This window comes from Capra hircus, chromosome 5 (genome assembly GCF_001704415.2).
Source record: "Capra hircus breed San Clemente chromosome 5, ASM170441v1, whole genome shotgun sequence".
NCBI lineage: Eukaryota > Metazoa > Chordata > Mammalia > Artiodactyla > Bovidae > Capra > Capra hircus.
The window spans coordinates 34462185-34488697 of NC_030812.1; the positions used below are offsets into that span (position 1 = coordinate 34462185).

At 39.0% G+C, this 26513-nt stretch overlaps 1 protein-coding gene across 2 annotated transcripts in view; it reads right to left on the reverse strand.

The window, feature by feature from the left end:
• ANO6 (anoctamin 6) overlaps positions 1-26513 on the reverse strand; it is a 233530-nt gene that overhangs the window by 38612 nt on the left and 168405 nt on the right. For both annotated transcript variants that reach the window (XM_005680057.3, XM_018047899.1), the window contains 4 exons: positions 25702-25836; positions 14147-14252; positions 10183-10243; positions 1789-1931 (listed from right to left, as the gene is read on the reverse strand). In XM_005680057.3, the coding sequence (XP_005680114.3) occupies positions 1789-1931; positions 10183-10243; positions 14147-14252; positions 25702-25836 (445 nt within the window). The remainder of the gene's footprint in view (positions 1-1788; positions 1932-10182; positions 10244-14146; positions 14253-25701; positions 25837-26513) is intronic.

The following is a 26513-nucleotide window of genomic DNA, read 5'->3' on the forward strand; positions in this document are numbered from 1 at the left end:
TTTCCTTTGTTCCAGGTCTTAGTTATTCCAAGTAGGTTCTATTCATTAACTCCATCAGCTTACCACAGTCATATGAGGAAACACCTCTCGTATTTCTGTTTTACAGCTGGCCACACTATGGCACAGAGAAGTTAACAAATTTCCAATATCACTCAGCTAGTAAGTTGTTGTGTTTGGATATGAATTCCATATGTTTTATTCCCAGGGCTTCACCATAACACTGCTGGCCTCTCTATACAATGGAGGATGTGTTTGCAATAAAAGCAAAGTGAGGAATAAGAAGGAAAAAAATGAACCTTCATCTTCAATTTTTTACCAAGCAATGCTACAATGGAAATTTAACTTATTAGCTGGCAATTTTAAATTTAAAATGGGTAGGTTTAAATTTCTAAAATATCTTTTCCTCAGTATTTTTCATACGTTGCCAATAACACAGGCATTTGTTTTTCAGTACTCAAAAACATTATGTACATCTGATTTTGTCTAAGTTTCAGCCTTCTTTTCTGAATGTACAATCTTTCACAAACACATGCTTTGACCCCCGTCTTTCATTGTAAACAAGAGAACTATTCATAATGGAAATTATTTGGAGCCTGTTACATTATAAAAGACAACTGTCACCTTCTCTTGGGTAACTGAACCTCATTTTTTTTCCATTTATAAAATGAGGAGGTTGAACTGCTCTCTCCAGACCCTTTTAGTGCCAACATTCTGTAAATCTGTGATTCAATTTATAAAATCTACAGCTGGAGCCATTTTCAGATGCTCTTGGTAAAAAGCATTTTCTTTCCGAGAGTTATTCGTATTCAAAACCTACTGTCCTTATACTGATGACTGCAAATACAATCGGCTCTAAATTTTCTATGTTGATGGAAAGAAGCAATAATGCAGATGATTTTAAAAAATCATCTTTCACTGACTTTGAAATGTTTATACAAAGAGATAGAGCATTTTATTTTTAAATTCTGAAGCAACAGTAAAAGCAGCATATTTACCTGTCTAGTTATAAAAATGCCTAATATGGGGCCTGAATACAGCGGCATCTCAACAAACATTTCCCCTTTTATCCACTCTCCGATTTTAGGATAACAGTCACACTACTCTGTGCACATTCCAGCCAGAAGGGGGAGCAGTGGCTGAGGCCTAGTGCAAGACAGCTAGTCTATGACGAAAAGTGAGCTGTAGGGACTTCCCTGGCAGTCCAGTGGTTAAGACTATGCCTTCCAATACAGGCTGTGTGGGTTCAATCCCTGGTCAAGGAGCAAAGATCCTACATGCCCTGTGGCTAAAAAACGACAATATGAAACAGAAGCAATATTGTATCAAAAAAAAAAAAAAAAAAAGAGAGGGCTGTAATAATGAGGGTGCATGTGAAAAATTGAGAATCAACTATGAAAATCAATGTCTTTCCTTCTATGTCACTGTCTATTTTTTTTTTTTTTACTGGTATGAAAAGATACAAATCAATACATCTTTTATACATTTCTTTCAGAGTTTACGTATTTTTCATTTTACTGTTATTAAGAGAGAAAGGACCACAGTTGTCTCCTGTGTCCACAATTCCAAACAGTGCTCCTTCACTTTGGCTGTACATTAAAAATCACCAAAGAAGCTTTAAAAAAATTTCTGTGCCAGAATGTACCCTATTCCACTGAGTACCATGAGTGTACATAGACAGAAGCTGGGCATCAACATTTTATAAGCTCCTCGGTGATTCCAGTGTGCAACCAAGTTTGAGAACCCCAGCAATATATAGATTGAATTGCATGTAGACGACATCCTATTTACCTGAGTGATCTCATTTATCACCACGTGAGTACACCGTGCCTCGTATTCTGGTCGGGCTTGCTCTTCCTGCTGTAACTCAACAGTGTCCCATTCGTACTCAAGTTCTGCCTGGCGCCGCTTCCAAAACTCCAAAAACAAGGTTACTAATAAAGAGAAAGAAAAGCGTCATGCGGATCTTCAAGGATCAGTGATGCTTCAGAAATCTGTACTGAATAATATTAATTACTCAAAACACTTTTGTACATGGTCAATAAAATCCAATTTTAATTATCGATGACACTAATACTTAAAACAGAAAAGTGAGCTAATGTTTATTTTTTAAGGAAAGTGATAATTTATCCAACTTGTGAAACCAGGCTACATCATGGGAAGGGTAGTAGTGTGATGGTCAGAAGGAATGTGATCCTGTCTACCACTAAGGCATCTGCTACTAGCACATTACTGCCAATAAAAACACAGGCAACTATAATAATTCAAAGCCGTCCATGGTCCATCTTTTAGTCTGCTTTCCCTTGCATCCCTCTCCCTCGTTCCCTCCAAAGGGCCTGGGGGATGAGAACGCTTTAGTGGTCCCCAAATCTTTATTTTCTACTTCCCAAGTCGCCCCAATTAAAATAATATTCTTAAATATGGAAATACATTTTTCAAATTTGTATAAAGTATGAGTAAAATAATTTTAAGAAATCTTTATTATTTTTCAAGACTTGACACTTCAAATATTAGACAGAAACAACACTAAGTGTTCATTGAAAATATGGTTTCAGGGTAAATCCCCTAGGTACTTCTTCCACCCATTAACCCTTTCTACACAGAAATTCTGGAATAACCAGTTACACCCACAAATATTTCTGAGTCTCTACTGAGTACTGAGAATGAAGAGAAAAAAAGATATGGTCTCTGCTTCAAGGAGCTTCTAAGTATACAGGAATGACAGTGAAGTGCTACTTACAGTGGACGCTTAAGAGGGCTGTGATCTAGGTAAGTGCTGGGTGGTCTGGGCACACAGAGTCACAGTGTATCGATAACAAGTCTGTCCCGGAGAAGAGGGCCTCTGGGGTGAGTTCTGAGATGCCACAGAGCTGATCAGGTAAAGGCAGAATGTTAAGGCCATTTCCCCCAGGGAGCTGTGTGTGCAAAGGCAAGATGCTAAAGAGACACATGGGGAACTACTTTCCAGGAAGTTCAAATAGTCTGGAATAGAGCCCAGAGTGTGGTGAGATGGGTGGGGCCACCAGGTGGACAGATGGCAGGCGAATATCACAAAGGACTCTGTGTGCCTTAAAGATGGAGGAGACATCAAAGGCGGTCAAGAAGGAGGAGAGGCAGCTAGACCCAAGGGCAGGTCCAGGATGCTTCAGCTAGGAGGTGGGAGAAGATGGCATTTTAGCAGGTAGACAGATTGGACGCAGGTGTGATGAAAGGGGAAGATCAAGGATGCTTGCCAGGTTTCTGGCTTTGGCAGTGCCCTGAATTCTTGTGTCATTCCCTGAAATAAGAAGGGCAGGAAAGGGAGGAAGTCTGAGAGAGAAGACAACTGATTCGGTTCTGATCAGCTGCCTGTGGGCCCCAGGAGAGATGTCTGGTAGGCAGATAAAAGTCTAGAACTTGGGAGAAAGACCCAGACTGAGCAGAGAATTTGTCCTGTTTGCAGCGGCAACTGGGGCAAGAGTGGATGAGCTCTGCAGGGACTATGGAGCGGCAGTTCTCACCCTGGCTGCATGAGAAGCACTGAGGGCTCTTAAAACGGTCTCAGCCTGGGCACCACCCTCAAGGTGCTGATTTCATCGGTCTGACATTGTTTTCTGTCTTTGGAAAGCTCGACGGGGCAGTCAGGGTTAAGAATCAACCTGCAGAGAGCAGGGAGCCTTTGGGTAGAGGGCAAACAGAGGCTGTCTTGAAATCCTGCAGACCCTGCCACGGGCAGCTGGACATGCGGGGGAAACCTCAAGATGCGCCATGAGGAAGGTGAAAGCAATGCTTCCCAATGGCGAGGACAGCGGGAATGCTCAAAATACCCACCTCCGGCAGTGTTTGTTGTGACTTCACTGATGTTCCAACAACAGTGAGTGAGAGCAGAGATAATCTGGACATTGGAATCAAGTCTGAATTCTGGCTGTGACAATCACTAGGTGTTTGACTACTGGTTACAACGCTTCCACAGCCTGAGTCCCTGCTTCCCTCTATGGAAAATGGGGGAAATAGGAACCAGCTTACAGGCTGTCCTGAGCTAAATGACCTAACATTTATAAAGACTCTCATGACCCTCTGAGGTAACTGCTATTACCACCCCCATTTTGGACATCAGGAAACAGAGGCACAGAAAACTTCAAATACTTGCCTGAGATAAGGAGTCAGGTATCGAAGCAAGGCATGCTTGGCTTCAGAGCCCAAGCCCTTCTTACGACTAAGCCTAACTGCCCAAGCTGCCTGCTCCATAACCCGCCTCCTGCTGGCTCTGTTCCAGCACCCACTCTGCTGAGACGTCATCACTGCTTGCCTGCCCAGTGTCTGATTCTCCTCCTCCAGGACATAAAGCTAGTAACTGCCCTCTGTCCCAACACTGCCTCTGTGGATACACTAACCCTCATGATGCCGCTGCTGTGATTACCTGATGTTCACAAGCATATATGGGTGGCAGCCTGGCTTTTTGCCACGGATGCTGCTGTCAAAGGAGGCAAAGAGCACAGTTAGTGGGGGAGGCCACTAATCATCTCCTATGTGGTTGGGAAGCTAGAAAGATTTCAACCGGTCCCCAGAGCAGCTCCTGCTTTCAGGGCAGGCCCTTCTCCTTCTACATGCCCTTCCCAGAATGAAAGAGTTTGTCCCTCATTTATGGGTAAGACAGCACTTGTGACTCCTTGACCAGAACCTTCAAAAACAGACCACTTTGCTGGAACGGAAGCGTGGTACCACAGCTCAGCTACTCTACAGCCTCATCTGGCTCAGCCCAGTCAGTGCAAAGGATGCACAGTGGTGAGTGTTCCGTACAGAGAGTGATGCCTCCACCACTGAGAACCTGCCCAGCCATTCGCGCTCTTCCCCCATTCGGGGGAAATGAAGTGTCCATGGGGTGAAAGCCTTGAGGGCACCAGCTAACTGTGGACTAGGCTGTGACTGACTGGTCCTGCTCCCCATCTGACCCATGCTCGTCTCACATGCAGATACTCCAAAGAGATCCCAGCTTTGGGGAATGAGCCAGCTTTCCTCGGGCTGCACATGAAACAGAACCACCACCCACTTACTAAAGACCCCTGGGCTCATACCACCACACACCTTATTTAATAGAAGACCCCTACTTTTTAATTTGAGAATTCTATTGCCAACACTGCATTACACTTCACACCCATGATGTTCTTTCCACTCTGTCTTCCCCTCTGCAGCTATGAAATCAGTCCAGAGCTAGTGTACACTCTGCAAAAAAGACACACACTCTATTCCCTACTCTGATCTCCACTTGTGCGTGTCACAATAGATAGCACTCACACATCCTGACCTTTGTTTGCTCCTGCATTTATCATTTACGATGTCCGTGAGGGCAGGGATTTGGTTTTGTCCGTGGCTGAAACACTAGCAAACAGCAGGCACTGGGTAAGTATTAGCTAAATGAATGTACTGTGGGAAGTCACTCCAAAAACTGGAGGACGGCCACTGCCTGGTTCAGCTGAAGGATGTAATCGTCTACTTGGCGGGCCAAGCTCGCTCGAGCCGCTCCCTGCTATGCCTGACCGTCCACTGTCTACCACTCTCTGCTTTGCCCATCTTGAGGGCCTGGAGGAGCTGAGAGGAGGGTGCAACTGTTGATGGGTGAGGTTGTGGTGGCTCTGGCCCTTTGAGTGCTGGGAGTTATTCAGGAGAGAGAGACTGAGAAAATATCATATGTACCATCCTGTCCCATGGTTCACTTGACCCAGGACCACTCCCAGGGGACATGCTGGCCCTTTCCAACCTCAAGAAGGGGACTGTGGGTGGGTTAGAAGATGGTATCTTTCTTTTAATAGCCTCTTTATAAGGCTAGCCTGGAAAAAGCTCTCTAAAGCCACTTTGGATACTTTCCCTGTGTTTATGGACTCTCTCTAAATTTTGTCACTTTAATTGAAATATGAGAAATACAGCTATTTTTGAAATTTTTATTGATTTTCAATGAAGAAAATTCTTATTTTCTTCTTCTGCTAAGTAAAGAAAACTACTTTTCACTTCATTTGAAAGAGCAGCTCTCATGAATTTATATCTTCAAACATAACTATTTGAAAAAAATCTGTGATGCAGGACATGAAAGTCCTACTGTGTTTTGGCATCTACAAGCAGGTGGATGAAATGAACAGGACTGATCTTGTGAGGCTGGGCTTTCTTACTCCTGATCCAGAAAGAAGGGCCCATACCTGCATAGGTGAGTTAGGATCAAGATTGTAGAACCATTATTTTCTAGCCCATTTCTCAGATCCCCAGATAAGATAGTGCAATTATATCAAATAAATATTTCTGCATCCTTTTAAAAGTCTGTTGCAACTTTATTACTATTCCCTGCATCCTGTCACTGATTTAAGGGCTGGTGACAACCAAGTACCTAAGAGCCCTTGTTCTGATTGTCACTTTTTGTCTTTGGGGGCCTCTAGTAATTTGCTGCATCTGCCTGAGTGTCATTTTCCTCATCTCTAGAATGGGAGTGTAACAGCCATTCATTTGCTCAGTAATAATCTAACAACAGTATTAGCAGGAGATGAGTTATGAAAATAAAACTTCTTACAAAAAGCAAGAGAAGCAGTTTAATCAGTTGCTATAAGGAAAGGACAGTGGATACCCTTCCCCTTCCTTCCTGAACTTGAACATAAAATGGATGCTTTTACCAAATCCTGAAGTAGACGCATTCTGAGTGGGAAGTGATAGGACTGCTGTGCAAGCCAGAAATGGCCTGATGAAAAATAATGAGTGGGTAGCAAATCCTCAAAACCCTGGAGGGCTGCAAGAATGGGTGGGAGTTTCTTAGTTCCTCGTTTCATAGAGCCAAGAACTCAGCATGGTCCATGACAGAACCCATAGCCCAGTATAACCACTCAATGCTTGGAGTGTCCTGGGCCACGTGGCTGCTTGCTCACGGTGCTGCATGTCCCAGAGTGACAGCACGGGGACCTGGGGTGACTGTGCATGATGCCAGACACGGATTTCCTGTTCTATATCTTTTGTACTCTCTCTTCCTGCAATAAAACAACTGGTTGGACTCCAGAGGGGAGCACGGCACTTACATTCTCTGGCAAACCATGTACCAGGCAGCTCTAGCTGACCGAGAGAGACACAGAATAATAAAATGAACATAGAATATGAAACATGGAATACGTTCCATAAGAACATAGAATGAACATAGAATAAGAAAAGAGAGAAGGCTGCCCAGGACCATGGGAACCAAAACCAGCTGGTCCTCTTAATCAGGATATTATAAAGAAAATAGCCATCTGATGGAAGATTCCAATACACAGTGTAGGTGGTTGTATCCAGCAATGTCTAAGGACAAGGCACACTCTGTAGCTGGGATCGCTCTGGTTGCTTTAACAGTTTGCTGCTAAAGGCCTGGCGGGTTTTATTGGGTCTGGAAACTATTCAGACTTCTGTAATCATTCAGAAGGCAGATGAGTTTGCTTAGCCTAGATTCCTACTTCCTAACTGAAAGACTACAAGGCTGAAGATACATTTCTCGGGATAAATAACAAGGTCATACTGTATTGTACAGGGAACTATATTCAATATACTGTGATAAACCATACTGGGAAAAATATGAAAAATTCCTGTATATGTATAATTGAGAAATTGCTGTACAGCAGAAATTAACACAATGTAGTTAATCAACTATATTTGAATAAATTTTAAAAATCGTAATTCTAAAAAAAATTACATCTCTCAGACTCTCCTGCAGCTAGGAGTCCAGATGTGGTTTTTAACATGCCCATCAGATGCACCTGTGTGTCACTGACATCAGAAATGCAGCTGAATGTAGACAGAGGTGGTTATAGGAGTTGCATCATTTTGCTAGTGTGGATGCAGCCACAGAAGCAGAGACCTGAAACGAATAGTTCTAATAGTCATTTTCTGATCTCCAAGTGCAGCTAGTTAGGGTGACGGCTTCCTGAAATCCCCCTTCTTACGAGCTAGGTTTCTGAGTTTTTCTAGAAATCACTAGGCCCACCCTAGAACTCAAAGGTGAAAATTAAAAATGGCAGTCATGCAGCCAAGAGGCTGGTGGGGAGAAGAGAGGTAGGTAAGAAACAACAAGGAATAGAGAGGGGAGAAGGCTTTCAGAACCTCTGCTTCCACCGGGAGTAGTTGGTGTTTAGCACTCGAGGAGTCAGTAGCAGCAGATGGACTGGCTTGGCCTAAAAGAGGGCTATTTTTCAAAGAAGTACATGATTTACGCTAAATTTATTATACAAGGTTTTCTACTTTCAACTTTTATAGTTTCCAGGGAGAAGAAAAATACTCTGCAACATACATCTGGGCACAAGAGATGGTACAGGAATATGATGATGGTGATATGAAAAACTTCAGTTTTGCAATTGCAGGCTTTCTGTAATGAGGTTCCCAGCAGTAGTTCTCATCAGGCAGAGGTAACAAGAAAAGCAATAAGGCATTTAAAATAAAAACTTCATCATACACACACATATCCTTAAAGATACACATGTGGTGCCATGAGCAGGGCTGAAATGTTTTCTGCATTCTAAAATCTGATGAAATAAAATCAGCAGTTCACTATGCCTGTCACTTCTGTAAACATGGTGTAGTTTAATGATCACAGAAAGCAGAGCTGGTTAGGAAATTTGAAGCTTTTCTTTCGTGTCAAAGTTAGTAATTTTTGCTTCATTTAAGAAGTCTCTTTTAATTAGGGCTATCAGCTCTATTAACATACGGAGTTCAATAGATGTGTTTGAATTTTATAGATTATGAATTAGTGTTGAGACTGAGGTTTGGGCAATTTAGTTAAAACTGCCCCTGTCCACATGTTCAGCACTAACCCTCTTACCAGGATGAAAAAAATGAAAGGTGTATTTCACAGTGAAGGAGTACAGAGAATCTTAATATATGACCTTGATCTTTATTCTTCCATGTGGCAAATATTAGCTACTGTTTGGTCTCCAGCCAAAACATGCTAAATGTCTGAATGACAATGTGACTTATTAGGTACATTTGGCTATCTTACAGTTTATTCTATGCAGGAGTGGCAACTAACATCTCTTAAAAGTGTCCAAAGTGATTGGCCTGTCTGTTTTGTGATTCATTTGGGGACCCTTCATAGGCACAACCACTGCAAAAGAGAAATACCGCCAGGAACACCTATTAACAATGGTATCTGTATGTTAGTAGCATGTGTTGACAGGCTGTCTTCTCCAAAATAAGAAACTTGGTTCTGTTTCCTCCCCCACCTATCTACATCCTGAACTGTCTTACCCCAGACTCACACAATGAAATTGGAAATGCATTTATCTTCGAAAATGAACATTTTTTTTCTCCTATGGTAGAACATTTACATCAATTAAACATGTCATAGTCTGTATAAAATGATAATTGCCTCATTACATTAATGATGCTCTTGAAGATAAATAATATATAGTGTTAAAACTTCTATATACAAATTATATTCTTAAGGATCACATCTGTCCTATTTATTAAACAGAATGTTATTATGATAAGAGTAGCAGCATGTATTTATTAACTAGTCACTCATACAGAAGTATGTAAATAAGAAAGCTTACCTGGAATCCCCATGTTGCTGCTTTTCCTGAACCCCAACCCCATGAAAATTAGGTTGGATCACAGCTAGGGATGCTAATACAACAATAGCTGCCAATGAACCATGCCTCCCTGTATTATCTAAGCCCTTGAGCTGTCCTCCCGTCTCTTCACATTGTCATTGGGTTGACCATGGCATGCTTTGGCTGATGGAACATTTGCAAACTAGATGCAAATGTAGGCTTAACAAATGCCTGATGTGTACTTTTCCTTTCCTGCGTCTCTTTGGAGCTCTGAACTGCCATGTGAAGAATGCTGGTCCAGCTCCTGGAGGTTGAGAAACCATGCACACCAGGACGAGGTGGCCCAGTTGAGCCCCGTACACCAACCCTGGTGGCGAATTTCCCACCTGACACGGAGAACCATGAGAAACAATACATCTTGAGGTATTTTTATATGCAGTAATTGATACAATGGCCTTAAGAATGATAAACATGGAGTTCCAGGCGAGCTGAAGCTTGGGCAATCCAAGAGACTAAAAGTGGGTTGTTTTGATAAGTCTCTCTATATAAAACCGCATAAAGATATTAAGTTCAGTACTTATGTGATTTTAGGGTTTTTGTTTGTTTGATTTCAGTTAAGAGGCAAAAGGAAACTGAAAAAAATATATATATAACTTACCCCACACCCCCATAAATACTGCAAAGACTAGGGTTCCAAAACTGTCAAAGATGCACAATTTCTGTAAAATACAATAATGACATTTACATGAATTATGTTCTTCACCTACTAGAATTCATCAAATATGCGCTGCTTTGTATATCTTACCGTCTGGAAATTTCTTTTAAATCTGTTGCCTAGTTTGACAATCACCACATCTACTACATACTTACAGATGAGATTTCTCATTCTCCTGAAAGCACACAGCTTTTACCAGACTACATTTTCCAAAGGAATCTTTCTGTGTCTTGATAAAGAAATAAGCACAGCTGCTAAGATTCCATTTTGTTGAAAGCCTCTAACATACTTTTGAATAACAGCCTCTTTTTATGGACGATCAGAGTGAATTCGAGGAAACAGAATGGCCCTAAGAGGACAATGAACTCCAAACAACTTGGAGATTTATGATTTGCATCTTATCATCCCACCCTGGTCAGGGGGCAAGTTCCCGAATTCCTGGTTTTTTTGAGAAGCCCAAAGCTGGGGTTTACTTTAAGATGGCTCGCCTCCAGAGCTTGTTTTCCTCAAATCCAGTGATGACTTTTCTATCATGGCTGACAGAAGCTTTCATCAGGATAAAGATGCAAAGTGCTTTTGCTGACATTAAAAGGGTACAGTGATCATGAATGAATACACTACATACTCTATTTACTAGCTTACTAACTTTCAAACTTTTGCTAATTGTCTCCCTCTATTAATTCCTGAAAAAATTTCCAATTAGCTACCAATTTTTCATCAGTGAGCATTTTTATATCTCCTAAAAAGGTCTACAAAATTAGTAGAAAAAGTGGCAAACACAATATCAACTTTATGAATGATCTTATGAAAAGGAAAGAAGACATGCTAGAAAAGGAAGCTATAGGCTAAAAAATAAATAAATAAAAAGCAAACTCTTCAGGGCTAAGGAAAATTCAAAGCTGCTTCTAAGTAAAAAACTTGACTTTTTAAAAGTTCTTTTTGGGTTGCCCTTATACTGATGCAAAATGAATAAACTTCCATCTAAATAAAATATGTTAAGGTTATTTCTGTAAAATAATATCCACCTACCCATCTTATATATCCTTTTCCAAATCATGTAGATGCGCCTCAATCACACATATATTTCCTGAGCAGAAAGAACAGTCCCAAACTGTCATTCAGTTACTCCTCTCAAAAATCCAGCTCAAGGAAGACAGAATTAACAAATGAGTGATCAATCTGGGGAACAGAGCTCCCTACCTACTCTAGTCCTGGGATTACACAGAACCCAGATTTCAAATCTTTCAGCTCTGACTCTCTTGAACCATCTTTTCCAAGCTCTCTTTTAATGTCATGTCTTATCCTTTATTGAAAAATTATTATAGGAAAAGTCCCATGAAATACGGTTCTGCACGTTATAATGTTATTATTGAAGATTCTGTCCAGTGTCACTTCTCTTCTAGGAATCAGTGCAAACCTCTAAGTGATACCTCCCTATTTGCCCTGATGCCTCTATCCTCCCACTCCAGAAAGAGAAAATCCTATTATGCTGAGAAAAAGCCACTGGAAGCACATCTGTCAATACCAGAGGAGTGGGAGGGAAAGAAACAGCAAGAAAAGGCAGGTGTACTGCTAAGGCCAAGCTCACCGCAGCTGCTGAGCTCAAAACATCTTGCAAAGCAAGATGTGCCTTGCACTCCTATGAGAGACAGTTAGGTGTCTTGGAAGAAGTTACCATTTTTGCCATATGGGTAAGAATCGAGGAACTGAAAGTATAAGATGGTTGGCCTCTCTGCTCTACATGCCCCAGAAACAACATGGAAGCAGGAAGTAAGGGGGAAGATAAGCAAAGCGTTTTCTTGGTAAGAAGCTTAGCTTAGCTTGCTTGGCAGGATGGCAGAGAGGGAAAGCTGGCTGTGCTAACACTGGCCCCGAGTCAGCACACTGCGTTAGTCATGTGGAGCAGGAAGTCAGAGAGAGCTGCACATGCAGGCATGATGATTTTAAGTGGAGGAGAGAAATCTAGAAAACTTAGAATCTAGAAAAGTGACAATTTGCTATGCTTTCTTCCTGCAAAGGAACAAAATCAAAATTATGGAACAATGCATTTCAAAGACCTAAACATTATAACTTAACCATATTTCCTCTTTATCTTGCCAGCTAAAAAGCTAAGAACTTTATTTATTGCTCAGTCACAAAACCAGTATCAATCCTGATTATTTTCATAACTGTTTCTTCATTTCCTTGATCCTGATTATCTATTTCTAATTTATTAATAATTCTGGCATACATATCAACTAGTGAATATTCCAAAAGGAAAGAAATGACTATAAAATGTATTAATGAAGAAATGACTGAATTAATCAATAAACAGGAAAGGTGATTCTCTTTTTTCCTTTTTTATGTTATTTTTTCTTTTCATTCTTTTACATTCTTTTATACACGTCCCTCCCTTTGTAAATCAGTCTGAAAAGACTCAAAGCATTTTTTTTTTGAAACTGGAAGAGAATGATTCACTTTTTTTCCCCCAAAACATGACAGTGTGGAAATTTCTTAAGGAAAATGGAATTTCCATTTGTACTCTGTGGAGTACAGTTTGCCTCTGGTATTATCCTTTGCACTTGCCTTAAATCCTGTGGCCTGGAGATACACACTATGGATCTTTATGAGTCAACGGTGCTGGAAGGCAGCTTCTCTCTTGCTACCTCCAAGTCTTTCACTTTGAGTGATCTATGATGGGTATTTATAGTCTAGAACTTGTGTTAGTTGAAGGGGAGTGGGCGATGAAATCTAATTTAACTCATAAAGTATAAAAATACACGTGTTGACAATATCCTGCGATCCTCTTAATTAAGTGGTGGAGCAATTTTTCAAACTGAGTTCCATTCAAGAGTGAAGTGCATGGTCCTACAGGCAGCCAGTGAGGAATGCGGTAACAGCAAGGAAGGCAGATGTGCTGTCATTTCCTGGCTTGCCTGTTACCAGGCGGGTGGCTGAGCAAATTATTTAAGCCCGCAGATTCAGTGTTTTAATCTGTAAAATAGAGGGAACACCTGTTCTACGTGCCTCACAGCACTCTTTCGTGTGTCAAGTGATAATCCAGGCATAAGTTTGCGAAGTCTAAACTATAAAGTAGCATCACCATATTAGCTGTGTACATGGAGCAGATCAGAATATTCTGAGATCATAGAAATATTCCTAAACTTTCATAGCAGAGTGAGGGGACAGAGAGATCAAGACAGGGACGAATTCTAAGAAGGTCAAAGTTGCCAGGAAAACCTCCTGAAGCAAGCCAACCATCCTTCTTCCTGTCTAGTCTTTCTGGTATGCCTTTCAGAAAGCTCCCTCCAGTCTCAATGCTTTTGCTAAACCTCCTGGATTTTAAGAAGTCATATAGCTCAAGACGATCTATCTGCATGTGTAAGGGGAACCAGATGTGTTTGGTAGGAATGTTTAGAGACAAAGTGAATGTCTGTTACCATTTGAAGACAAAACCTTTCTTATGCATTTTTATAAATACAGTCTAAATCTGATCTGCAAAGTCTTTAAAAATCCAAGGAGAGTTTTAGCATACTTTCAAAGTGGAAAAACAAGTACAGATTTCAGGTTTCCATACTTGAATTAAGGAAAATACTTATAACAGTAAACCTGTTAAACAGTATTTATGAGATAAGCCAGATAAGCAGGTTTGAGAAATCTGTTTTGATTACTTGAAATATTCAAGCAGTTTCAATTCTACAGTTCTTCACTGACCTTTCAGGAGATTATTGATAAGGCTTTTAATTTCAATGTATTATTTATAAACAAGGAATAACACATGTATTTTATATCTATCTTTGAAAATAAAGGCTTAGCTGAAAATTACCTTTCTAAATTCCTCAAGAGGAAAAAAATTTAAGTACTATGTCGTATTAAAATTATTAGCAGGCAAAAAAAGCTTTCATTACTTGTGATTTGAAAAAAATACCTTTGAGGACTCGCAAGTAACATTGAGTGACCAGAATGGACACTCTTTATCACATTGAGGACACATTATGATCTGGCCGCCAATGTCAGGATCACAAACTTCTTTGCTAAAGAAAATAGAAAAATAAAGTTTAATTTTTAAAAATTTAATGAACAAGACTTTTTACCAGAATGATAAGATCCAACATCCATTCATGATAAAAAAACTAACTAAATTCTTATAAAACTAGGAGTAGAAATGAACTTCATTAACCTGATAAAATCTCGCTGTATAAAACCTATAAAAAACATTATACTTAACAGTTAAAGGCTGAAAGTATTTCCTTTACATCAGAAACAAGATAATATGTTCCACTATCACCACTTCTTTTCACTGGTTGTGATACCACTGCCAACATAGTAAAAAACAAACAAACAAAAAAACAAAGACAAGGGGAATGGCAAGGAAAAAAACCTCCTATCCCTAATAAATTACATAATTGTTTATATGGACAACTCAGTAAAACTTGCAGATAAATTATTAGAATAAATGAGTTTAGTAAGTTTGCTGGACACAAAATCAGTATATATGTGTAGGGTCACAAAAAAGAAACTGTGTCTCTAAAGACCTGCCACAGTTAAGAATTTTAATATTTTATAACTGTTTTCAACAACTTAAAAATATGAAGAGTCCAGCAACAAAAATCTAATTCAAAATGTACAAAATTTATATGGAGAAAATGTTAAAACTGTTGTAAAAGAGTGAAGAACCTATATAAATAGGTAAATTATCATGTTCATCATTTGGAAGAATCAATACTTGAAGATGTCATTTCTCCCTTATTTGAGCTATAAATTTAATAGAAAAGCAAAGCCTTAGAACAGTCAAGACATCTCCTAAAGGACAAGGTGCTACTGGGGTTGTTTAGTTGCTAAGTCCTGTCTGACTCTTGTGACCCCACAGACTGTAGCCCACCAACGTCTGTTCATGAGATTTTCCAGACAAGAATACTGGAGTGGGTTGCCATTTCCTTCTCCAGGGGATCTTCTCAACCCAGGGATCAAACCCACGTCTCCTGAATTGACAAGCAGATTCTTTACCAGTGAATCACCTGGGAAGCCCTTTAAGTTAAGAGAAACTGAGCAAAAGAGAAAAACAAAGAGTTCAGCAAGAGACCTCTGTGTACACCAAAACTGATATATAACAGGCAGCACTGACCCAGCAAACCAGTAAGGTAAAAACTGATGTTTGAATAAATAGGGCTGCTGCAGTGGAATATCCATACAGAACAAGGTGAAAGTGAACCCCTAAATCCTATCACATATGAATCAGTTCCAGGTAGAAAATAAAACCACAAGAGCACCAACTTACAGAATAGTTTCTAGATTACCTTGGGGTAAAGGCAAATACTACTAAAGAAAAACAAAAGGGCATAAATCATAAAGAAAAATATTAACACATTCAAAATCTTTTAAAAGTAAGAACCTCATTAAAGCACTACAAAGAGAGGGGAAAAAAATAGCCACAGACTGGCAGAAGTTTTGCAATATACAGGAGTGACAAAGGACTACTCACGAGAGTATTTTAAAAACTCCAGCAAGTTAATAAGAAAAACCCAGCAAATTATTAATAACAACAGGTTGCACACTGCTCACTCTAGAAGAAACTATGCAGATTGACTCCAATGTGAATAGGATTAGAACTGCAGATTTAGCACTGCAAATAACTCAGTAAAAAATAACTGGGCATGAGAAACACTTCAAGAATATCTGAGTAAAGATCTTGGAAAACATGCCCCTCCACAAAGCAAAGAACTTGACAAAATCTGTCAAAATTAACCTCTGCAGAAACTAAACAAAGGTTTCCAATAGCATGAGAAGTGTTTGAGAAAAAACAACTAAATCTTTTCCATAAAATAGTGAGTTTTTTTTTTTAATTTTTATTTTTACTTTATTTTACTTTGCAATACTGTACTGGTTTTGCCATACATTGACATGAATCCACCACGGGTGTACATGCGATCCCAAACATGAACCTCCCTCCCACCTCCCTCCCCACAACATCCCTCTGGGTCATCCCCATGCACCAGCCCCAAGCATGCTGTATCCTGCATCAGACATAGACTGGTGATTCGATTCTTACATGATAGTATACATGTTTCAATGCCATTCTCCCAAATCATCCCACCCTCTCCCTCTCCCTCTGAGTCCAAAAGTCCGCTCTACACATCTGTGTCTTTTTTGCTGTCTTGCATACAGGGTCGTCATTGCCATCTTTCTAAATTCCATATATATGTGTTAGTATACTCTATTGGTGTTTTTCTTTCTGGCTTACTTCACTCTATATAATTGGCTCCAGTTTCATCCATCTCATCAGAACTGATTCAAATGTATTCTTTTTAACGGCTGAGTAATACTCCATTGTGTATATGTACCACAGCTTTCTTATCTATTCATCTGCTGATGGACATCTAGGTTGCTTCCATGTCCTGCCAATTATAAACAGTGCTGCGATGAACATTGAAAGAGAACATGTGTCTCTTTCAATTCTGGTTTCCTCGGTGTGTATGCCCAGCAGTGGGATTGCTGGGTCATATGGCAGTTCTATTTGCAATTTTTTAAGGAATCTCCACACTGTTCTCCATAGTGGTTGTACTAGTTTGCATTCCCACCAACAGTGTAGGAGGGTTCCCTTTTCTCCACACCCTCTCCAGCGAGTTTTGTGGCATTTTAACTTGGCTTATCCCCATCCCCATAACCTCAGCTTCATGTTCCCCTTTAAAACCAACAGTCTCACAACCAAGGTAGCCTCAGTTCAGTCCAGTTCAGTTGCTCAGTCATGTCTGACTCTGTGACCTCATGGACTGCAGCACGCCAGGCTTCCTCATCCATCACCAACTCCCAGAGTTCACTCAAACTCCATGTCCATTGAGTCAGTGATGCCATCTAACCATCTCATCCTTGTCATCGCCTTCTCCTCCCGCCTTCAATCTTTCCCAGCATCAGGGTCTTTTCCAATGAGTCAGTTCTTTGCATCAGATGGCCAAAGTATTGGAGTTTCAGCTTCAGCATCAGTCCTTCCAATGAATATTCAGGACTGATTTCCTTTAGGATGGACTGGTCAGATCTCCTTGCCGTCCAAGGGACTTTCAAGAGTCTTCTCTAACAGCACAGTTCAAAAGCATCAATTCTTTGGCACTCAGCTTTCTTTACAGTTCAACTCACATCTGTACATGACTACTGGAAAAACCATAGATTTGACTAGACGGACCTTTGTTGGCAAAGTAATGTCTCTACTTTTAAATATGCTGTTTAGGTTGGTCATATCTTTTCTCCCAAGGAGCAAGCATCTTTTAATTTCACGGCTGCACTCACCATCTGCAGAGATTTTGGAGCCCAAGAAAATAAAGTCAGCCACTGATTCCATTGTTTCCCCATCTATTTGCCATGAAGAGATGGGATGGGATGCGATGATCTTTTTTTTTTGAATGTTGAGTTTAAAGCCAGCTTTTTCACTCTCCTCTTTCACTTTCATCAAGAGGCTCTTTAGTTCTTCTTTGCTTTCTGCCATAAGGGTGGTGTCATCTGCATATGTGAGGTTACTGATATTTCTTCCGGCAATCTTGATTTCAGCTTGTGCTTCATCCAGTCCAGCATTACTCATGATGTACTCTTTGGCTTTAGAGATCCAGATAAAACTGATAGTGAATATAACAACTGCCTGATGGAGTGCTGAAGGCATTCCCGAACATGCAAACACAGAGCCACCTGGCAAAGGCTCAATAAAACGACTGATTCCAGGCATTTAAAGAAATCACTGTCTAATCATTAACAGATAACTAAGCTTTTGTATACAGATCTCGTGGCCATGCATGATAAAGAATATAACTTTACAGAATTTGTTCAGGAAACTAACTAAATAAATCCTATCATCAGCAGCAATGACAACAGAAGCAACAATAAGCTCTGAGGAGGGGTAAAATCTGGTTTTCAGATTGGCCACATTATAATTGAAATGCCCAGTTTTCAACAGAAAATTACAAGATAGATAAAGAATCAGAAAAGTTTGGCCATGACACAGGGTGAAAAAGAAGCCAATAGAAACTCCCTGAGGATGTCCAGACATTGGACATACTAAATGAAGACACAAATAAGCAATCATACATATGTTCAAAGAACTAATAGAAATCATACCTAAAGAAATAAAGTAGGTGAGCATCTCACTGTACAGAGAATATGAACAGTTAAAAATTACTTGAAGACCAACTAGAAATTCTAGAGATATAAATATAATGAGTAAAACAAAAAATTCACTAGAGAGGTTCCTCTGCAGAATGAATTGGATGAAGAAAAAGTCAGCTAACTTAATATTAGGTCTACTGAGATTATCTCGTCTGAGAATCACAAAGAATAAGGAATGAAAAAGATGAATGTAGCCTCAGAGATGAGTGGGGCACCATCAAAAATACACATAATAGGAGAGCCAGAAGGAATGAAAGAAAGAGGCAGAAAGAATATGTGAAGAAATAATGGCTGAAGAACTTCCAAAATTTGATGAAAGCGTTAATTTGTACATCCAAGAAGTTCAACAGGCTCAAAGTAGAATAAACTTAGAGAAATCCAAACATAAGCACATCAGACTCAGTGTATCAAAAGTCAAGAACAAAGACAGAATTCTGAAAGTCGAAAGAGAAGTCATTCCACATATACAAAGACTTTTCAGTAAGATAAGCAGTTAATTTCTAATCAGAAACCATGGAAACCAGAAGGCAGTTGGATCATACTGTCAAAATGCTAAAAAGGAAAAGACAGTCAACCAAGTGTTCTATATGCTGCAAAACTATTCTTCAAAAAACAGAGGAGAAATGATGACACTCCTACAAAAATAAAATCTGAAAGACTCCTTTGCTAGCAGACCTGCCCTACAAGAAATACTAAGAATCCTTCAGGCTTAAATGAAAGTACAGTAGGCAGTAAGTCAAACTCACTTGAAAAACTAAAGATCACTGGTAGAGGTAACTACATAGGTTAAAAAAATATATAATATATAAATACATTTTTACATAATATATATTTATATATATTAAGCACAACAAGGTGCAGGTACCCAAATAACATAATCAGCTATATATTACTATATTGTAATAGGTTTATAATACTTTCACATAAATAAGACATAAAAAACAAACACAAAAATAAAATGAAACATTTTTAATCTTACAGTAGTACAGTACAACAGGGGCTGGCATCGAGTAAGATATAAAAATACTGTACTACTGTACTTACTGTACTCTATACAGTACTGTAAAGTACACAAAAGCACCATCATTTCTAGACAATGCATATGCGTGACAATGTATCCCAGACATGTTAACTAACTTACATGACTGGATATGCAAATGCACGTTTGCATCTTTGAAAGCTCCCAATTTGAATGTTCCTAAGTAGGGGACTTACTGTAGTAAAATGACAGATGTAACTCCAATGTAACGCCAACTTAATCAGAAAGTGAAGTGAAGTGAAGTGAAAGTCACTCAGCTGTGTCCAACTCTTTGCAACCCCATGGACTATACAGTCCATGGAATTCTCCAGGCCAGAATACTAAAATGCCTTTCCCTTCTCCAGGGGATCTTCCCAACCCAGGGATCAAACCCAGCATCTCCCACATTGTGGGCAGATTTTTTACCAGCTGAGCCACAAGGGAAGCCCTAATCAGAAAGTACTTTAACATAAATAAATTAAATATTCCAATCAAAAGACAAAAGGCAGAAATAAATGGAATATAGAATAGATAAGCAACAGAGAAAAATCAACAGTTGGTTCTTTGAAAAGATCAATAAAACTGACAACTTTTTAGTTAGACTATTCAAGAAAAAAAGAAAGAAGATTTAAATTCCTAAAATCAGAAACGAAAAGAGGAACATTACTACTGACATTACAAAAATAGAGAAGGAATATAGGGGATTACTGTCAATAATTATATGCCAACATATGGAATAACCTAGGTGAAATGGATAAGTTCCTAGAAAAAATAAATGATTGAACTTGACTCAAGAAGAAATAGAAAACCTGAATAGATCTACAATGAGTTAAGAGACTGAATTAATAATCAAAGAAATGTCAAGGCCAATATAGCTTAACTGGTGAATTCTATCAGCCACGGAAAGAAATCTGATACCAATGCTTCACCAACTCTTCTAAAAATAGAGAGGTAGAAACATATCTCAATTTATTCCATGAAACCAGTATTACACCAATACCAAAACCAGACAAAGGCATCACTAAAAGACTACAGACTACTATTTCTTATGAATATAAATGCAAAAATCTTTGACAAAATATTAGCAAATCAAATCCAGTAAATCAAATCAAGTGGGATGTATCCAGGAATGCAAGGATTGTTCAATGAACAAAAACCAATTTATATAATATGCCATACTGATAGAATAATGGATCAAAAACAATGAACAGAAGAGAATGTCCTCTGCTTGATAAGGGGAAAAAAACACACATAGCAAAGATTATACTTAATAGTGAAACTCTGAACAGATTCCTCCCAAGTTCAACATTGACACGACTGAAGCGACTTAGCAGCAGCAGAGGTTTTAGTCAGGGCAACCAGATAAGGAAAATAAATTAAAAATCTCCAGATTAGAAAGAAATAAGGAAAATCATTTCTATTCCAGATGACATGATATTGCACATTAAAATCCAAAGACATTTACCAAAAATCTGCTAGAATTAATAAGTCAGTTCATCGAGGTTATAAGACAAATCAATATATTAAAAGTAACTATATTTTTCTATATTAATGAATAATCTAAAAATAAAATGAAAGAAATAATTTCATTTACAGTAGCATCAAAAATAATAAAATACTTAAGATTAGAGAAAAGAAGTGTGAAATATATATACTGAAAAATACAAAATATTGATAGAAATTAAAGATGACTTAAATAAACGGAAAGCTATTGTGTGTTTGTGAATTAGAAGTCTTAATATTGTTAAGATGGTAATAGCTCTCAAAGTGACCTACAGATTCAATGCAATTTTGACTTTTTTTCAGAAATGAGAAAGATGATTCTAAAATTATAGAAATGCAAGGTACCCAGAAAAATCAAAGCAATCGTGAACTTAGTAAAAAGCTATAACAATCAATAGAGTGTGGGACTTGCATGAAGGACAGACATATGTATTGGCAGAAAAGAGCTGACAGTCCCTAATAAACTCTTATGTTTATGGCCAATTATTTTTGCACTTTATTAATACTTCGTACTAGTAATTAGTAATTAATACTTTGGCCACCTGATGTGAATAGCTGACTCATTAGAAAAGACTCTGATGCTGGGAAAGATTGAAGGCAAAAGGAGAAGAGGGAAGCAGAGGATGAGATAGATAGACAGCATCACTGATTCAGTGGACATGAGTCTGAGCAAACTCTGGGGGATAGTGGAGGATAAGGAAGCCTGGTGTGCTGCAGTTCACGGGGTTGCAAAGAGTCGGACATGACTTAATGACTGAATGACAATAACAATTTTTGACAAGGGTGCTAATGGGAAAGATTATGTTTACAAAAATGGTGCTGGAACACTAGAATACACACCTGCCAAGAAAGAAAGTTGAATCTCTATTTTATACTGTTTACAAAAATGAAATCATAGACCTAAAACTGAAAAAAAAAAAAAAAAACTTTTAGAAGATAAACACTGAGAAAATCTTCATGCTTTGGCTTACCAATGCTTTTTTTCGGATATTACAGTAAAAGTACAAACAACAAAAGAAAAATCTCAGTAAACTGTACTTCATTAAAATGAAAAGCTTTTGTATTTCAAAGGACAACATCAAGAAAGTGAAAAAGTCCATGGAATACAAGAAAATATTTGATAAGGGGATTTTATCATAGTAGCTCAGTTGGTAAAGAATCCACTTGCAACGTAGGAAGCCCTGGTTCAGTTCCTGGGTGGGGAAGATCCCCTGGAGAAGGGAATAGGCTACCCACTCCAGTATTCTTGGGCTTCTCTTGTGGCTCAGCTGGTAAAGAACCCACTTGCAATGCGGGAGACCTGGGTTTGATCCCTGGGTTGGGAAGATGCCCTGGAGAAGGGAAAGGCTGACCACTCTAGTATTCTGGCCTGGAGAATTCCATGGACTATACAGTCCATGGGGTCTCAAAGAGTTGGATGTGACTTTCACTTTCACTTTTTTATCACAAAATATATAAAGAACACTTAAAACTCAACAGTTGTACTGAACACTTGTAAGAGATACAAGTGGCAAAATAAACACATGAAGAGATGCTCAACATCACTGGGAATTAGGGAAATACAAAGCAAAGCCAATAATGACATACCATTTCATACCCATTAGAATGATACACACACACACACATTTACTTGTTTGCTTATTCATTCAAAATTCAGCAATAACAAGTGTTGATGAAGATGTGGAGAAATCAGAATACTCATTTATAGCTACTGGGAAAGTAAAATGGTGCAGTCACAAAAAAAAATGTTTCGCAGGTCCTCAAAATGTTAAATCTAGAGTTATCATAAATCCTAGCAATTCCATTTTTTAATATATTCTCAAAAGAATTGAGAAAATATATTCACACAAAACTTGTACATACTTGTCGTAGCTATTTATCATAGCCAAGAAATGGAAACAACCCAAACATCAGTTGATGGTTGGATAGACAATGTGGTATATCCACACAATGGCATATTAAAGTAAAGTGAAGTCGCTCAGTCATGTCTGACTCTTACTGACCCCATGGACTGTAGCCTGCCAGGCTCCTCTGTCCATGGGGTTTTCCAGGCAAGAATACTGGAGTGGGTTACCATTTCCTTCTCCACAATGGTATATTATTTGACCACAAAAGGGAACAGAGTACTGATTCATGCTCTACCATGAATGAATCTTGAGAGCACTGTGTTCATGCATGCAAAGCTGCTTCAGTTCAGTTCAGTAGCTCAGTCGCTCAGTCATGTCCGACTCTTTGCGACCCCATGAATTGCAGCACGCCAGGCCTCCCTGTCCATCACCAACTCCCGGAGTTCACTCAAACTCACGTCCATCAAGTCGGTGATGCCATCCAGCCATCTCATCCTCTGTCGTCCCTTGCTCCTCCTGCCCCCAATCCTTCCCAGCATCACAGTCTTTTCCAATGAGTCAACTCTGCTTCAGTAGTGTCCAATTCTTTGAGACACTATGAACTGTAGCTGGCCAGGCTCCTCTGTTCATGAGATTCTCCAGGCAAGAATATTGGAGAGAGTTGCCATGCCCTCCTTCTGAGGATCTTCCTGACCTAGGGATCGAACTCACAACTCTTACGTCTCCAGCACTGGCAGGTGGGTTCCTTACCACTAGCACCATCTGGGAAGCCCCCTTTGAAAACATGCTAAGTGAAAGATGACAAAGATGGCACCACATACTGCACACACGGTATGGTTCACTTATAATGAAATGTCCATAATAGGCAAATATGTAGAGACAGAAAGCAGATTAGTAACTGCCAGTGGCCAAGGGAAACAGAAATTAGGGAATGACTTCTAAAGGATACTGGTTCCTTATGGGGTGATGAAAACGTTCTAAAATTAGATAGCGGTGAGGGTTACAGAACTCTGTGGAAGTACGTCAAACCACAAATTATACACTTTCAAAGGCTGTCTTTTATGGTATATGAATTATATCTCAAAAAAGTTGATATTTTAAAGTGTGTATAAGCTTTAAATAGGCCTTTTATGGAAGAGGAAATACCTACAGTATCTTCCACTTATGCACAGATATTTTCAAAAGCACACAAAATTATATTGTATAGCGGTACAAGTACATATGAAAAAGAACATACAGTGTATGTCAAAAATAAAAATTTAGTATAGTTGTTATTTCCAAAGTGGAAAGTGAGGGGATGCAACTGAGCAAAGAACTTCCTGGGTAACAGTTATGTTTTCTTCTTAAACTGGGTAATGGATCATTCTTCCTTACATCTTAAATCCATCTTCTAATCTTATCTATCTTCTATTCTTGTGAATCTACTCAATTCGTAATAAAATTAACTGTAAACACATATAGGAAGTATGTGGAGTGACTGTATGGTGACTTTATAAAATAAATTATGAGAACCACCACCATGCAAGAACCATATAAAAATGCTAATTTTTCACTCTGAAAGCATATTTTTGAGATACCTTTTTTTGGTTGGAACAATATACAAAACAATGGAGAAGCCAAAGACAAAATTAGGGAAAAAACTATAAACATTCAGCCTTTAGCCCTAAACTCTTTTTCAGTGAAGAGAGGCAAGTACTTCAAGGACCATCTGCAGCTTTCAAGCTAACAGCCATAATGGGCACAAACACTCAGAATCCTTTGTTAAACAGAATGGATAATTACGCCTATACATCAGAACTGCCATGTACACTTCCTGCCTCTGGAGTCAGGCTCATCTGCTGCAGGCTAAAAAAATTTGGTCATCAGCTTGTCACTGTTGCCCAGAAATTCTGATCTGGCTGTCATACCTGGATAGAGGCCAGATGAACAAGAGAAAAGGCCTGGTTCAGTGCCGCACCCCTTCTGGAGGTTGAGGTCACCAAAAACAAAGGATCAGTAACACACTTCAGATCAGAGATGGTAAAGTCAGTGTTTTGGGACCCAGGTATTTCTCTTCACACAGTGTAGCTGGTATTTTAATTTCAACATCAAGCACAAACTCATTCTTTATTACTTTTTTAGCCCTCTAACACTGCGGTTTTTTTTTTTAAGTAAAACAAACAAAAAGTATCATTTACTTGAGTTTTATGATATATACTTAATATATATAACAAAGGCATAGACTTCCCTGTGGTTCAGTGGTTAAGAATCTGGCCGCCAATGCAAGGGACATGGGTTGCATCCCTGGTCAGGGGAGATTCCACATGCCAAGGGGCAACAAAGCCCGTGCGCCACAACTAATGAAGTTTCCATACCCTAGAGTCCGTGTTCCATGACAAGAGAAGCCGAAGCAATGAGAAGCCTCCACTTGCTGCAATTAGAGAATAGCCTCCACTTGCTGCAATTAGGGAATAGCCTCCACTTGCTACAATTAGAGAAAGCCCACATGCAGCAACGAAGACCCAGTGCAGCCAAAAACAAGTAAATTAAATAAATTTATAAGAAAAAAGAAGTAATTTCTAAAAAACATAGAAACATTGGTTCTGCCAGTTTTGCCATTGAAACCCTGATGCAATCAGAGCTGCTCTAGGTTCACATCTGTAGGGCTGAATGAAGCATTCCTCAGGGGGCCAAAAGTTCAAAGATGTTCCATTCTTCAAACCTCCTTTCTTTTTCAAAGTATTGCCTTAAAATGCTGGAGTGTTTCCTAAGGGTAACAGTCTTGTCAGAGGCTGGGCTGCATTATCTAAGAAAAAATTTTTTTTCCATTTCACTTAGTTATTATGCTTATGACAAAAGAGATGAATCATCCGAAGCAGTAAGTGTTCTGTAATGAGTCTTCTTTTACTAAAACAGTCTAAGACCCGGAAAATAATCTCATGTCTAAGCAGCTTTTCAGCACGGTAACAAGGAATAGGGAGAGGTTACCTCCATGTACAGTTATTCTGAGTGAAATATCCATAGAGAAAGCAAGCCACTCCCACGATGGCTGCCAGGAGAAGCATCTGAGTGTAATAGCCCAGCCAGGCAAAATAGATCCCAATCTTCTCTCCATAATATTTCCTGAAGGAAGACAGAAGTTATTTTCAGAGGAGACATATGATCAGTCTGCAGCTTTATCCTCATATTAATTTATGATTATAAATAAAGGGGGCTTCAAACTTAAACCTCTGACTCAATGCACATTTAAAAACATATCCATTTTCATAGCAGGCCCCCAGTTCTACTGTGAAATAAGACGTAGTTTATATATTACAGAAGTACTGACCACTGGTTAACCTGCTGCAGCCAAGTAAACTAGAATAACACCAAGAGGGGAAATTGCTGAATATGGAGCAGATAGAGGATATTATCATCACTCTTCATAAAGACTGGCAGATCTGGTAAGTTTCCCCAAAGATTATTCTTGACATTTATGAAAAGAATGAACATGAACCATTTGTTCAATTACCTGTTTTTGCTTTATTTTGAGAACTTTCTTGGAGCACATGTAATGTAAAATCACAAATAATAAGAAAATGCCAATAATAATAATAATAACTAAGAGCGGAATGTCTCTCTAACCAAACTATGTATAAAACTCCTTTTGAGAATAGGAAAGGGCAGGATGGATATGACTGAGTAATCTACTGTCCTGTATTCTTTGTATGCAGCATTTCTATTTTTCCTAAGTTTTAAAGACTCTTCAATGTTTGTAAATTAATCTGGAGTAAATGGAAGAGAACAGGTAGTCAAAATAA